General features: G+C 44.2%; 1 protein-coding gene across 1 annotated transcript in view; it reads left to right on the forward strand.

The window, feature by feature from the left end:
* The window catches only part of LOC149462245 (contactin-associated protein-like 5), a 689,962-nt gene that overhangs the window by 321,782 nt on the left and 352,748 nt on the right, over positions 1–15,432 (forward strand). Inside the window, exon 7 of the mRNA XM_089677184.1 lies at positions 9,127–9,270. Coding sequence (XP_089533310.1) covers positions 9,127–9,270 — 144 coding nt within the window. The remainder of the gene's footprint in view (positions 1–9,126; positions 9,271–15,432) is intronic.

The following is a 15,432-nucleotide window of genomic DNA, read 5'->3' on the forward strand; positions in this document are numbered from 1 at the left end:
AATATATATCCAATATGTGATAATAACCACAAATAATAGCGCTCACAGAATATAATAAACGGAATATAAATAAATATATGAATAATAACCGTAATAATAATAATAATATTACTCCACCACCAAAAACAAAAAAATTTGAAAACATTAAATAAAATTAAATAAATGATAGATCCTCATAAAGACCATTCAATAAAGTCCACATATATATATGATCTTCAATCAAATGAAGTTATAGAATCTTTGCCTTCACCAACAGATATTCTTGTGCTCAACACCCCATCAAAGTGCAAACTCACCTGAAACTGGTGAAAAACCAGCATATCTTTTCTAACTCAATGGTTGGAATACACTCCTCTTGTGCACCAGCTGAAGGATCCAATACACTCCATAGGTCACATGTGAATAGAATAAAGAACACTCTCCATAGCGAAGTAACGTTTGAAACTATTTATTCCATCAACAACCCTCTGTGGCTACTGAGAAGAAGTTGGGGGTGGAGCTGGGAACTAGAAAATACAGGGTCTAGAGGAGGACCAGAGGAGGACTGGAGTGAGCTGCCAGAGTCTTCTGAATGCTGAGAGGAGGACAGTGGAGACGAAGGGGTGCTACAGCTGTGCAGAGAAGTGCAGGATCTGATGAAGGAGTTCTGTCCTCTTCTCTGCTGCTGACTGCTAAGATGGGGACAGAGATGAGTCTCTCCATGGTTGAAGCAAAGAATCTGGTGGAAAGTTCTTTTCGCCTCTTTGCTGCTGCATGCTGTGACAAAGTGGGATGAAGAAGAGGGAGTGCTGTAGCTACACAAAGAGGCACAGGATCTGTAGGAAGAGTTCTTTCCTCTTCTCTGCTGCTGATCACTGGGACAGGGGTGGGGGGCAGAAAGGAATCTCTCTGCGGCTGCACAGAGAAGCGCAGGATCTAGCAGAGGTGTTTTGTCCTCCCCTCTCTGCCACTGACTGCTGGGACAAGATGGGGGCAGAGATGAGAGGATGCTGCAGGAGCGGTGTGAGGGCTACTTGAAATGGCCTGGTGGGTCAGATTCAGCCTGCGGGCCTTGTGTTCTTCACCAAACTGGCTTTCTTTCTATGGTGGGTCTAATGCTGATTGTTGGCTGAAAAGGAGCTCCGGTTCTTGGTACACACCAGATTGATACATACAGCCCTAAGCAGATTGTTCTTCACCAAACTGGCTTTCTTTCTATGACAGGGCTAGTCAGGGGCGGACTGACAACTCATGGGGCCCCCGGGCAATAGGGGATTGTGGGGCCCCTGTGTCCTTGCCCAAACTTAAAAAGGCCTATGAAAAAGGTACCAGGAGCATCTCATGTGGCCCCCTACTGACCCCGGGCCCTCGTGCAGTGCCCGAGTTTCCAAATGGTCAGTCTGCCCCTGGGGCTAATACTGATTGTTGGCTGAAAAAGAGCTCCAGTTCTTGGTGTTAAGGAACCGACCCAGACTGTGCTTGAGTACTTCCGCGTCCCCGTCCAAACACCGACAACAGACACCACAGCTGACCATACAAGACTAGACGACACCAGTCTTAAAGTAAACCAGGAGGTAGACTACTTTATTTGAAAACAGATACAAGATATATACACTCAGGGGACAATCCCCCCTCCCTGCATAATGACACAGGGCGGGGCAATCTATATTTAGTAACAAGAGACACACAGGTTTTCAAACTTCACACCAGCAGACAGTCCCATCAGGAGGGAGGGCTGCTGGAGACACCCCCCACTAAGCTAATACACATAAACACATACATCCCATAATAGTTTGCTCCCAAGCCAGACAAACAATAGAACAATGGGATGCAGCCACATAACTTTAAACAATCAACAACCCCCACCCCACCTATCTCCTATACATGTCTTCACAGTCTGAGACAAAGTCCACACACTATTAGGACAGATCACCCTGTACCCCTAACAGGGTGATTTACATATAAGTGGGATATGGGGAGACAGGGGTCTCCCCACCTCTCCAAAGTGAGCTGGGCTCCATGGGCCCCCCACTGAAAGTGATTCCCGTCACACTTGGTACACACCAGGTTGATACATATGGCCCTAAGCAGATTGTTCTTCACCAAACTGGCTTTCTTTCTTTCTATGGTGGGTCTAATGCTGATTGTTGGCTGAAAAAGAGCTCCAGTTCTTGGTACACACCAGGTTGATACATACGGCCCTAAGCAGATTGTTCTTCACCAAACTGGCTTTCCTTCTTTTTTTGAAAGTTTTTCTCCAGAAATGAAAACTTTGTGCCTTGCGCCATAAAAAAAAACACAGAGAAATCAAAATCAACGTTCGGATTTAATTTTTAATGCTTTTTATGTCTTCGCTATGGAAATTAACTAAGGCCCATACACGTTTCACAGTATAATTTTTATACCCTGGATATTATTGGTAAGCGGATTTGTAATGCAGCCGGCGTCATTAATATTTTGTTTATAGCAATAAATTTCTAATTAAATTGCTCGCCATTGCAAAGCCCACCGAAGATTATGACTGCCGTTAAATTATATCTCGGGGCGTTTGATGGTCGATAAAACTGAAAGGGAAATAACTGGCATTATTGCTATTTATTAGGCAATTAGAATTATTGTGCAACAGTGAAATTGTGCTGCAAACACTGAACTCCAATTTGAGCTTAATTAGTAATTTTGGCTGTTTTGGAAATACAATTATATGGATTGGATTTGACAATAATATATTTATGACGGCCCCACAAATTAGAACGTTTGGGGTTTTGGTGGAGATTTATTGCTTGCTAATTATTTCAGAACAAGACTAATCTGACCGCAAAAAAAAAAAAAATTATATCTGAACATGATTGTTAATTCACTGTTATATATTGACATTGTATACAGTGGCATCCAAAGGCAGGTGCAGGGGGTACGGCCAACACCGGGTGACACCGACCGCACGGGGTAACACCTGACCCGCTCCGCGAAAAGGTAAGTTGTAAAGCAAGCCGACGATCCCTGCAGAATCGATTGGATCTGTGGATTGAGCATAATGGATCGGACTCCGATCCATTATGCTCAATCCGCAGATCCGATCCATCCTGCGGGGATTGTCAGCTTTCTTTACGACTTACCTTTTCTTGGAACGGGTCAGGTGCAGGGGCGGACTGACAACTCATGGGGCCCCCGGGCAATAGGGGATCATGGGGCCCCTGTGTCCTTGCCCAAACTCAAAAAAGCCTATGAAAAAGATACCAGGGGCATCTCATGGGGCCCCTACTGACCCCGGGCCCTCGGGCAGTGCCCTAGTTTCCAAATGGTCAGTCCGCCCCTGGTCCGGTGTCACCCCGTATAGGTTGCATGCTGACGATCCCCGCTGGATGGTTCGGTTCTGCGGATTGAGCATAATGGATCGGAGTCCGATCCATTATGCTCCCCAATCTGCGGATCCCATCCATCCTGCGGGGATCGTCTGCTTTCTTTACAACTTACCTTTTCTTGGAGCAGGTCGGGTGTCACCCCGTATAGGTTGCATGCCGACGATCACGGCAGGATGGATGGGATCTGCGGATTGGGGGAGCATAATGGATCGGACTCCAATCCATTATGCTCAATCCGCAGATCCGAACCATCCTGCGGGGATCGTTAGCATGCAACCTATACGGGGTGACACCGGACCTGCTCCAAGAAAAGGTAAGTCGTAAAGAAAGCTGGCAATCCCCGCAGGATGGATGGGATCTGCGGATTGAGCATAATGGATCAGACTCCGATCCATTATGCTCAATCCGCAGATCCCATCCATCCTGCGGGGATCGTCGAAGGGGGTGTCACCAAGTGTTACCGCACCGGGTGACACCAACCCTAAGGACGCCTTTGATTGTATGTACCTATGTACAGGGGCGGACTGACAACTCACGGGGCCTCTGGGCAATAGAGGATCATGGGGTCCCTGTGTCCCTGCCCAAACTCAAAAAAGCCTATCAGGGGCATCTCATGGGGCCTCTCAGGGGCATCTCATGGGGCCCTCTACTGACCCCGGGCCCTCGGGCGGTGCCCGAGTTTCCAAATGGTCACTCCGCCCCTGCCTATGTACCCCTCATCGATGAGCCTGTTTCTCTGCCTCTTTGTTATTTTATGTCCCTCATGCTATTTGTTGCAAATGTTTGAAAATCAATAAAAAGTTAATTAAAAAAAAGGAGAATTTTTTTTTCTTAGCAGCGTTTGTCAAAATGTTTTCTCACCCTTTTCAGCATAAAAAAACTGTGCTTGTTTCTCACCGTGTGAATCTGTCTAACATATGGCGGAGCGATAGCGATAGCCTGCCATACCAAGCGGCTTTTCACACGTCACTGTGCAATACAGAACAAAAGATGTTTGAAGCTTTATTGTGCATTAAATTAATAACATAGCCACACACTCTCCAGATTGTGTTTGCGCTTTTGACTTTTTACAAGCGCCATAAAAGGCATAAAATCGCTAAGTTTTATCTTGAATTGCCAATGACCTTTGCGTATTTCTGCAGCATAAAAATAATAAATTCCCTCTTTTTTTTTTTTTTGCTCTTCGAGCTATTATGGAAAACAGAAAATGGTTACTGTGTGAGGGTACATATAGTGTCATTTAAGTACTGAAGGAGAACTTTAGACAAAAAAAAAAAAGTATTATTTTGAGCTATTTTTTTCTATCTATCTTTCTATTTATCTATCTATAATCTATCTATCTATCTATCTATCTATCTATCTATCTATCTATCTATCTATCTATCTATCTATCTATTATCTATCTATCTATTATCTATCTATCTATTATCTATCTATCTATCTATCTATCTATCTATCTACCTATCTATTATCTATCTATCTATCTATCTATCTATCTATCTATCTACCTATCTATTATCTATCTATCTATCTATCTATCTATCTATCTATCTATCTATTATCTATCTATCTATCTACCTATCTATTATCTATCTATCTATCTATCTATCTATCTATCTATTATCTATCTATCTATCTATCTATCTATCTATCTATCATCTATCTATCTATCTATCTATCTATCCATCCCCTATCTATCGATCGATCGATCTATCTATCTATCTATGTATCCATCCCCTATATATCTATCTATATATCTATCCATCCCCTATCTATCTATCTATCTATCTATCTATCTATCTATCTATCTATCTATTATCTATCTATCTATCTATCTATCTATCTATCTATCTATCTATTATCTATCTATCTATCTATCTATCTATCTTTTATCGATCTATCTATCTATCTATCTATCTATCTATCTATCTATCTATCTATCCATTCAGTCATATCCGACCCTTGGCGATTGCATGGACCGTCACTCGTAAGTGACTTTTTCCATGAATTCTCTTAGCAATTATTTTTACAGGGTAGGTTGCCAGGTCTTTCCCCAACCCCTACCATGCAAGAGATCCCACATGGCCAGGGATGAAACTAGGACAATTTAGACAGGAGCCAATTAACCTACCAGCAGGGGCGGACTGACAACTCATAGGGCCCCCGGGCAATAGGGGGTCATGGGGCCCCTGTGTCCTTGCCCACACTCAAACCACACCCAAAAAAGCCTATGAAAGGTACCAGGGGCATCTCATGGGGCCCCCTTCTGACCCCAGGCCCTCAGGCAGTGCCCAAGTTCCCAAATGGTCAGTCCGCCCCTGCCAACCAGCATGTCTTTGGAGTGTGCGAAGAAACCAGAGCACCTGGAGGATTCTTGGTTCCGTTTTCTCTAAACGGGACAGTAGTAGGAGGTGGCTAGGGGGCGGAACCAAAGGACGCCGCTTGGAGGAGGGTAGGATGCAGAGACAAGGAGTGACTTGAAAGAGGGGAGTACCTGCACCTATTTTCTGAGTAAAACAGCCCTTCCCAGGACTCACATATCTGTACACACCGGGGGCGCACTGACAACTCATGGGGCCCCCAGGCAATAGGGGATCATGGGGCCCTTGTGTCCTCGCCCACACCCAAAAAAGCCTATGAAAAAGCCAATGAAAGGTACCAGGGGCATCTCATTGGGCCCCCTACTGACCTCGGGCCCTCGGGAATTACCCTAGTGCTCGAATGGTCAGTCCGCCCCTGGTACAAACCAAAAGCAAACATTTCTTATATTTAAGCTTACCAGCTCTTAGATGTGATGGCTGCATTAGTATTCTTTTTTAGGCTTTCTTACCTTTATTTTCATCTGATAATCTGGCCAGTAAGTTTGTTGTTTTTTTTTTTTTTGCAAAAGAACATGCTGTACTGCAGATGTAGAAGTTAGAAAGATAAGACAAACCATTTTCAACTAACAGGAGTGCTTACAATGATCAGCTTTTATTTATTTATGTAAAGCCTTTATCCCGAAAGGAAAAAAGCGGTTACTGTAACTGCCTAGAAAGTATTGGCTGGAGTTTGGCATCAGTTTGTTAGTGTATCTAAATCTGCTAGTCCATCCAGTGCCTGGAGAAGGTCATCTAGTGCCCAGTCCAAAGATGTCAAACCGACAAAAGGGCTTCGGAATAAAGGAGAGCTGTACTTGCAGGAAAGAAGCGGGGGAGAGCGAACACAGCCTGCATCACCTCCTGACTCTCTCCTCCTCTCCTTGCTGCTCCCAGAGCTGGGCTGACAGGAGTCATAATGCCTCTGTCACTACTCCTGTCAGCCTTGAAACAAAAGGAAGACACCCCCATCCATACAGCAAATCATTGCGTCCAGGGCAGCCGCCCTTCCTGCCCACCCCTTGTCCCTACCCTGAGTCCATCTTACTTTCCCTCCAGACTGACAATGCTGATATCCAAAGGGGCCCCTGTGCTCTTTCATCCAGAGTGGGGGCACTCTGATATATATTATTTATATTCATATACATAGTGTGCATTCATAAAGTATTCAGACCCCCTTTCCTTTTTTAATGTTGTTATGTTACAGCCTGATATTACAATTGTTTTTTTTCTCATTAATCAGTACCCCATAATGACAAAGTGAAAAACAGAATTTTAGAAATTTATGTCTGTGAATTTATTAAAAACAAAAAAGCTGAAATATCACATTGGCATAAGTATTCAGACCCTTTATTTAGTATTTTGTTGAAGCCCCCTTGGCAGCAATTAGAGCCTCGAGTCTTTTTGGGTATGACGTGACAAGGTTTGCACACCTGGATTGGGGGATTTTCTGACATTCTTCTTTGTCAATCCTCTGAAGCTCAGTCAGGTTGGATGGGGCCGTCGGTGGACAGCCATTTTCAGGTCTCTCCAGAGAAGTTCAATAGGGTTCAAGTAAGGGTTTTGGCTGGGCCACTCTAGGACATTCGCAGAGTTGTCTCTAAGCCACTCCTCTGCTTAGAGTTGTTGTCATGTTGGAAGGTGAACCTTTGGCCTAGTCTGAGGCCCTGAGCGCTGTGAAACAGTTTTCATTGAGGATATCTCTGTGTTTTGCTCCATTCATATTTCCTTCACTCACCCCTGACCATACTCCCGGTCCCTGCTGCTGAAAAACACCCCATAGCATGATCCTGCCACCACCATCCTTCACTGTTGGGATGGTGTTGGGCAGGTGATGCGTGGTGCCTGGTTTCCTCCAGACTTGAGGCCAAACAGGTCAATCTTGGTTTCATCAGACCAGAGAATCTTGTTCCTCACAGTCAGAGACTCCTTGAGGTGCATTTTTTGCACTGAGGAGAGGCTTCCGTCTAGCCACTCTGCCATAAAGTCTAGATTGGTTGAGGGCTGCAGTGATGGTTGTCCTTCTGGAACTTTGTCCCATTCCCACGCAGGATCTCTGGAGCTCAGTCAGAGTGACCATCGGGTTCTTGGTCACCTCTGTTACCAAGGCCCTTCTCCCCCTTTTGCTCAGTTTGAAGGGGCAACCACCTCTTGGAAGAACCCTAGTTGTACCAAACTGCTTCCATTTGAGAATTATGGAGGCCACTGTGATCTTGAGAACCTTCAGTACAGTAGACATTTTTTGCAGCCTTCCTCAGATCTGTCTCTTGTAATAATCCTGTCTCTGAGCTCTGCAGGCAGTTTCCTTGACCTTGTGGTTTTTGCTCTGATACAGTATGCATTGTCAGCTGTGAGGCCTTTTATAGAGAGGTGTGTGGCTTTCCAAATCATGTCCAATCAATTTGATTTACTACAGGTGGACTCCAATCGAGGTGTAGAAACGTTTCATCGATGATTAACCACTTCATGTCCAGACACTTTCACCCCCTTCCTGTCCAGGCCAATTTTCAGCTTTCAGCGCTATCACACTTTGAATGACAATTACGCGGTCATGCAACACTGTACCCATATGAATTTTTTACAATTTTTTTGAGACAATTAAAACTTTATTTTGGTGGTATTTATTCACCACTGGGATTTTTTTTTTTTTTTTTTATATATATATAAATGAAAGTCCAAAAATGAAAAAAATAGTGTTTTCCTTATAACATTTTGTAAATAAATAATCTTTCTTCATAAATATTGGACAAAATTTATTCGGTTATCTTTTTAGTAAAAAAAAAATAACCCAAATTAGTTTATAACCAAAAATTATAATTTTACAATTTTTTTTTTCCTTTTTTTTTTTATATTAATATTTATTTATTTATTTTTTACATACTGTCACCCTAGCAGTACAGTGTCACCATAGTGACATACATTTCTAAAATGCTGATTTCATTTTGTCATTATGGGCTACTGAGTGTAGATGAATGTGAACAACTGTAGTATCAGACTGCAACATAACAACATTGAAAAAGTGAAGGGGGGTTTGAATACATTATAAATGCATTATATATATAATATAAATATATATATATAACCACTTTCAATGGTTTATTAATGACAGTTAAGTGAGGATACAAAGGGTGTCTGGATCAAAAGACCAACTGAACACAATATAAAGATGAAATTCTCTTTTTTTTTTTAATAAAGAATTTAATGTTAAATAAACGTAAGACAATACCATATCAGTTTTTCTTCACTTTCAGAGTTCCTCCACATTGAGTCCCATCGGGGGAATTCATCTTTCCATTATTTTGCACTGTGCAGACAGCTATTTGTCTTGACTGGCAAACTGTCTTTGTAATCTGATTTGTGCTCTGCTCTCAATTTTAATGTGCCGTTAAGTAAAGAAATGAGCCAAGTTTTGATTTTTTTCTTTTCCAAAGTTCAGCTTTGGAGGAATTCCAGTATCTGGGAAGCCCGGCGCCTTTCTGAAGCGGAATTTTCATGGCTGCATCGAGAACCTGTATTACAACGGAGTCAATGTCATCGACCTGGCCAAGAGACGCAAACCTCAGATCTACATCGTGGTAAGAGAGGTTTTGGTGTCTTTTGATGTTTGTGTCCTTTGCTGTCCTTCGATTGTCCACTTTGTCCAATTGTGTTTCTACAAGGCATTTACAAGTCTGTATCAGGTAGAATATAAAATTATAACCTGAGATTTTACAGTGGTTGGATGTACACAGGGTGCATGCTGGAGCCCTGGAGAAAAATTCTGAAAATCATTTTTAAATTCGGAATATTAATTTTTACTGTTCCACTCTCCATGATGTATAAATTAAGGTTTTGCTACCTACAAATGTAGACAGGAGTAAAAGAGGTAGGATGTTTTTTTCTGCTGGGATGCCCTCCCCTTTGTAGGTGTGGCTCTCATTTTCCTTCCTGCCAGATGCTACATATACAGGGGGAGGAGCTAGCTGGGTAGGGTTGGGAGCTCTTCATTAGAGACTACATATACAGTACAGGGGGAAGAGTTAGTTGGGCAGAGTTGGGGAGCCTTCATCAGAGACTACATATACAGGGGGAAGAGTTAGGGAGCCTCTCTCAGGGACTACATATACAGGAGGAGGAGTTAGTTGGGCAGAGTTGAGGAGCCTATCTCAGAGACTACATAGACAGGAGGAAGAGTTAGTTGGGCAAAGCTGAGGAACCTATCTCAGAGACTACATAGACAGGAGGAAGAGTTAGTTGGGCAGAGTTGGGGAGCCTTCATCAGAGACTACATATACAGGAGGAGGAGTTAGTTGGGCAGAGTTGAGGAGCCTATCTCAGAGACTACATAGACAGGAGGAAGAGTTAGTTGGGCAAAGTTGAGGAACCTATCTCAGAGACTACATAGACAGGAGGAGGAGTTAGTTGGGCAGAGTTGGGGAGCCTTCATCAGAGACTACATATACAGGAGGAGGAGTTAGTTGGGCAGAGTTAAGGAGCCTATCTCAGAGACTACATAGACAGGAGGAAGAGTTAGTTGGGCAGAGTTGAGAAGCCTATCTCACAGACTACATAGACAGGAGGAAGAGTTAGTTGGGCAGAGTTGAGGAGCCTTCATCAGAGACTACATATACAGGAGGAGGAGTTAGTTGGGCAGAGTTGGGGAGCCTATCTCAGAGACTACATATACAGGGGGAAGAGTTAATTGGGCAGAGTTAGGGAGCCTCTCTCAGAGACTACATATACAGGCGGAGGAGTTAGTTGGGCAGAGTTGGGGAGCCTCTCTCAGAGACTACATAGACAGGAGAAGGAGTTAGTTGGGCAGAGTTGGGGAGCCTTCATCCGAGACTACATAGACAGGAGGAAGAGTTAGTTGGGCAGAGTTGGGGAGCCTATCTCAGAGACTACATATACAGGGGGAACAGTTAGCTGGGCAGAGTTGGGGAGCCTCTCTCAGGGACTACATATACAGGAGGAGTTAGTTGGGCAGAGTTCAGGAGCCTATCTCAGAGACTACATATACAGGAGGAGGAGTTAGTTGGGCAGAGTTGAGGAGCCTATCTCAGAGACTACATAGACAGGAGGAAGAGTTAGTTGGGCAGGGTTGGGGAGCCTCTCTCGGACTACATAAACAGGAGGAGGAGTTAGTTGGGCAGAGATGGGGAGCCTCTCTCAGAGACTACATAGACAGGAGAAGGAGTTAGTTGGGCAGAGTTAGGGAGCCTTCATCCGAGACTACATAGACAGGAGGAAGAGTTAGTAGGGCAGAGTTGGGGAGCCTTCATCCGAGACTACATATACAGGGGGAAGAGTTAGTTGGGCAGAGCTGGGGAGCCTCTCTCAGAGACTACATATACAGGAGGAGGAGTTAGTTGGGCAGAGTTGGGGAGCCTCTCTCAGAGACTACATATACAGGAGAAGGAGTTAGTTGGGCAGAGGTGGGGAGCCTCTCTCAGAGACTACATATACAGGAGAAGGAGTTAGTTGGGCAGAGTTAGGGAGCCTCTCTCAGAGACTACATATACAGGAGGAGGAGTTAGTTGGGCAGAGTTGGGGAGCCTTCATCAGAGACTACATATACAGGGGGAAGAGTTAGTTGGGCAGAGCTGGGGAGCCTCTCTCAGAGACTACATATACAGGAGAAGGAGTTAGTTGGGCAGAGTTGGGGAGCCTCTCTCAGAGACTACGTATACAGGAGAAGGAGTTAGTTGGGCAGAGTTGGGGAGCCTCTCTCAGACTACATATACAGGAGGAGGAGTTAGTTGGGCAGAGTTGGGGAGCCTTCATCACAGACTACATATACAGGGGGAAGAGTTAGTTGGGCAGAGTTGGGGAGCCTCTCTCAGAGACTACATATACAGGAGAAGGAGTTAGTTGGACAGAGTTGGGGAGCCTCTCTCAGAGACTACATAGAAAGGAGGAGGAGTTGTTTGGGGAGAGTTGGAGAACCTTTGTCAGAGACTACATATACAGGAGAAGGAGTTAGTTGGACAGAGTTGGGGAACCTTCCTAAGAGACTGCATATATAGGTGTCCGTTTGTGAACCAGCGGTAATAGATCGCTGCTCAGTTCTCCGGCATTCTCGGAGAACACAGTTCTCCTGTGAATGCAGTTTATGAAGTAGTTCTCCGAACGAAGGGAGAACGGTCTCCAATCGCTGGAGAACGGTCTACAAACTCTGAAAAACGGCTCATTTTACTATAATCTCTCGAGATTATAGTAAAAGATCAGTTTACTAAACAGAGGTAAACTATCTCTGCTTAGTTTTCGGTCCCTCTGATTCTCCAGCTCTGGGCTGGAGAATCTGGAGGGAGAACACAGATCTCCAGAGAAGGGCTGACATGATCTCCTGAGTGTTATAAACTGTGAATGACCAGAGAATAGCTGAGATCCGTTGAATCGCAGCTATTCTCTGTGTCATAAAAGGACACCACAATGTGAGGAGTTAGTCGGACAAAGTTGGGGAGCCCTTGTCAGAGACTACATATAGAGAGGGTAGGAGTTTGTTGGGTGTTGGCAGGGCAAAGTTCTCAGTTCTCAGAGAGAAGAGAACACACACAGAGGCTAAGTAGTGCAGAAAAGTATATGTACATGAGAGTTCAGAGAAGGTAGCACATAGTCTGTATACGATGTTGCACTGGCCCTGCAATACTTACAGAAAACTGTGCAGAGGATACCCGTACACACTGCTGATACCCCATAGCATGTGACAGAGGAAGTGGCTGGAAGGCAGCCCGGCAATGGGGCACTTGGATGAGGAAGGGCTCCTGCTGGAGACACAAGTGACAGTCGCTACTCTGGAACCTCTCCCTATGCTAGACACTTTGTCATTAACCAGCAGGGTCTCTGTCACTGAACTAGCCACTTTGCAAATGCACGCTAACCGAAGAGGGACAGTGGTGGTTTTTTTTGCACTGCCCACACCAAAGATGACCACTGAAGTCAACTGGGGTTGCAGTGTCCAATTGGAGAGGTGCTGTTCTGATGACTCTTACTGAGACCTCAGAGGAACATGGGTTCCTCTTAAACTCCACTCTCTCTGCATGGTGGCTGCCAAACAGCGCCACCTATGCAGGGAGGCCAAACTACACTTGCCTACAGGCGGAGTTGAGGAAGTTGTGAACTAAGGATGTAGTCATTACCAGGAGTTTGTTTCCATCTGTGAGCACCCATATTAGGGACTTGGAATTTATTTTAGGACTTCTATTCTGTGGGTGTCCTGCTATAGGAGAGATAGATATGGTGCGGCAGCAGTCCTGCATGTTGGTGGATGGTGGGGATTTTGGTGTTACCTTTTGAAGCCAATATCTGGAACTGTGTGAATATGAAGTAAAGGTTTGGAAGATGCAATGGATGGCCTGGTCAGAGTCACCTGTGAGGATGTGTGTGAACTATGTTGAGGAACCATCCTGTTAAAGAGCACTATGAAGATTTGGAAAGAGGGAAGGAGGAGTAGCCAGTTTGGGTTGGGATGGGGGCAGTGGTGGCCGGGTGATGGTGGGTCCAACTGTGAGGTGCACTCCCTGGGTGGTGAGGCCCTCATTCATGGGGCTGAACTTAGGAACCTGGCCTGCAGCCTTGAAGTGACAAGGCCTTGCATGTTATTTGAAGTGGCTCCCATCCTGGAATTAGAGCATAGTCTGTAAAGAAACTGTTGTCAGAAGAGCTGGTGTGCAAGCTACTACACTGCCTCCCCATCGATTCCAGAACATGGTGGTCAGCTTGTAGTGGAGTAAAGAGGAGTAAAGATGACATTTTCTTCCATTGTGGGACCCTGGTATGCTAAGATGAACTCTGGTCATAAGGGGACACTAACCCACTTGCTAACACACCATATGGTGTGTTAACCAGCTCACTAAAAATGAAATTCCTATTGCAAAGGATGCCTAAAAGTGCAGACTTCTGGGAAAATCAGTAAGCCAATCACACAAGCAGGAATTGGCATTTTCTAGGGGTGTCCTGTACACCATCTGTGTACAGAACACCTCCAGGTTGTCATAATGAAAATTGACGATTGCAAAGGAAAGGTCATTTTAAATAACATTCAATGATATTATGGCTTTTGTAGCATTTGTATAGTATAAGACATATCATTTTTTTTTGCTATATTTTTTCCATGAAAGTGGAATTATCCTTTAAGTGTAGCTCAAATCCCAACACAAAAACAGATGAGTCACACAGAAAAGTCTTGTTGTAGAAGGAGCAGTGGATCACTGTACTCTACTGCCGAGTAGGAAGCACAGCATGTGTGTGCGGCGGCCCCATGTGCCCGTATTATTACAAAGTATAAATATTCCACTAAAGTGTGTGTATATTTTCCTGAAATTATAGATTAGATAAACATTTTTGTGAATATTGTACAATATAAAAAATTGCAGCTATCATCTTTTATAAAAAATATTTACCGTTCTAAGCATTTTAACCCTTTCACCGTGAGGGATCTTTTTGCTTTTTCTTTGCAAACTTGTTAAAAACCAGGGGCGGACTGACCACTCATGGGGCCCCCGGGCAATAGGGGATCATGGGGCCCCTTTGTCCTTGCCCAAACTCAAAAAAGCCTATGAAAAAGGTACCAGGGGCATCTCACGGGGCCCCCTACTGACCCGGGCCCTCAATAGGGGGTCATGGGGCCCCTGTGTCCTTGTCCAAACTCAAAAAAGCCTATGAAAAAGGTACCAGGGGCATCTAATGGGGCCCCCTACTGACCCCGGGCCCTCGGGCAGTGCCCGAGTTTCCAAATGGTCAGTCCGCCCCTGTTAAAAACAGTTCATTTTTGGTGAAAGCAGAGACCTTGGTAGTTCTATTTTATATAAAAAAAAAACTATACAAAATATACCTTGGACCTTTAGACAGTTTTAGAAAATAACAGCAGCTGTGAATTGAAATGAAGAGTTGGTCTAACGAAGTGTAATCTTACATTACTGCCTGAGGAGTTATCTTTTGGTGGGGAAGCCCTATGGTTCCCTACTTTTCTCTCTCATGTTTGCAAAACCACTATTTTGATCCCTGGAGAAGTCACGTGTTATTGTGACGCAACATGTCGGACTAGAGCGTGGTGACGTAATTACGCACGGACGGCAGCCATCTTTGGACTCCTTGTGCAAGCACCCTGACTGTGGGTTATACAGTTCATGCCTGGTGGGTCTATGACCCGATTTTAATGTGTGAGTAGGTCTTTGGCATTTGTGTAGGATATAATAACCTTTACGCTCTGGTGGCTTTTTCTCTGATTCCCTGTTTATGAGCCAGTGGGAGAGTGGAGGAGTTTTGTAAAGGTGCCTTACCATTGTAATGGTTGATTAACCGTGGGCTGTGTGGAAGCTGATCCTGTGTCCATCCAGAGAGTGAGATTCATCCCACCTGGGACTAACTGGTGATTTGTTATGCCTTATGACTCCTTGAGGGTCAAACAATGGAGGTAAGCGTGCATATTAGACGGTGACAGATGGTCTGATGCACTTGAGCACGTATTTACTTTCACGGTCGAAGATTGATTCATCGCAGTTAAACATTTGGGACTTTGTGCTGTATGATTTATGAATATTGTTCATTTATGATCACATGTATTTATATGTGGTTAATATTTGTTTCACTTATATCACCTATCACTTATATTTAGTCACATTCTTGATGGCATGTTTTTGGGATACACATTAGGTGCACCACTGTAAACCTGTATATTTATTCATATAATTTACGTATTCACCCATTTAACATCGAGTCCTTTATTTATAATTTTTATTTCTATTATCACATAGTAT

Source organism: Staurois parvus, unplaced genomic scaffold (genome assembly GCF_062004578.1).
Source record: "Staurois parvus isolate SC_StPar_1 unplaced genomic scaffold, SC_StPar_1.0 ptg000179l, whole genome shotgun sequence".
NCBI lineage: Eukaryota > Metazoa > Chordata > Amphibia > Anura > Ranidae > Staurois > Staurois parvus.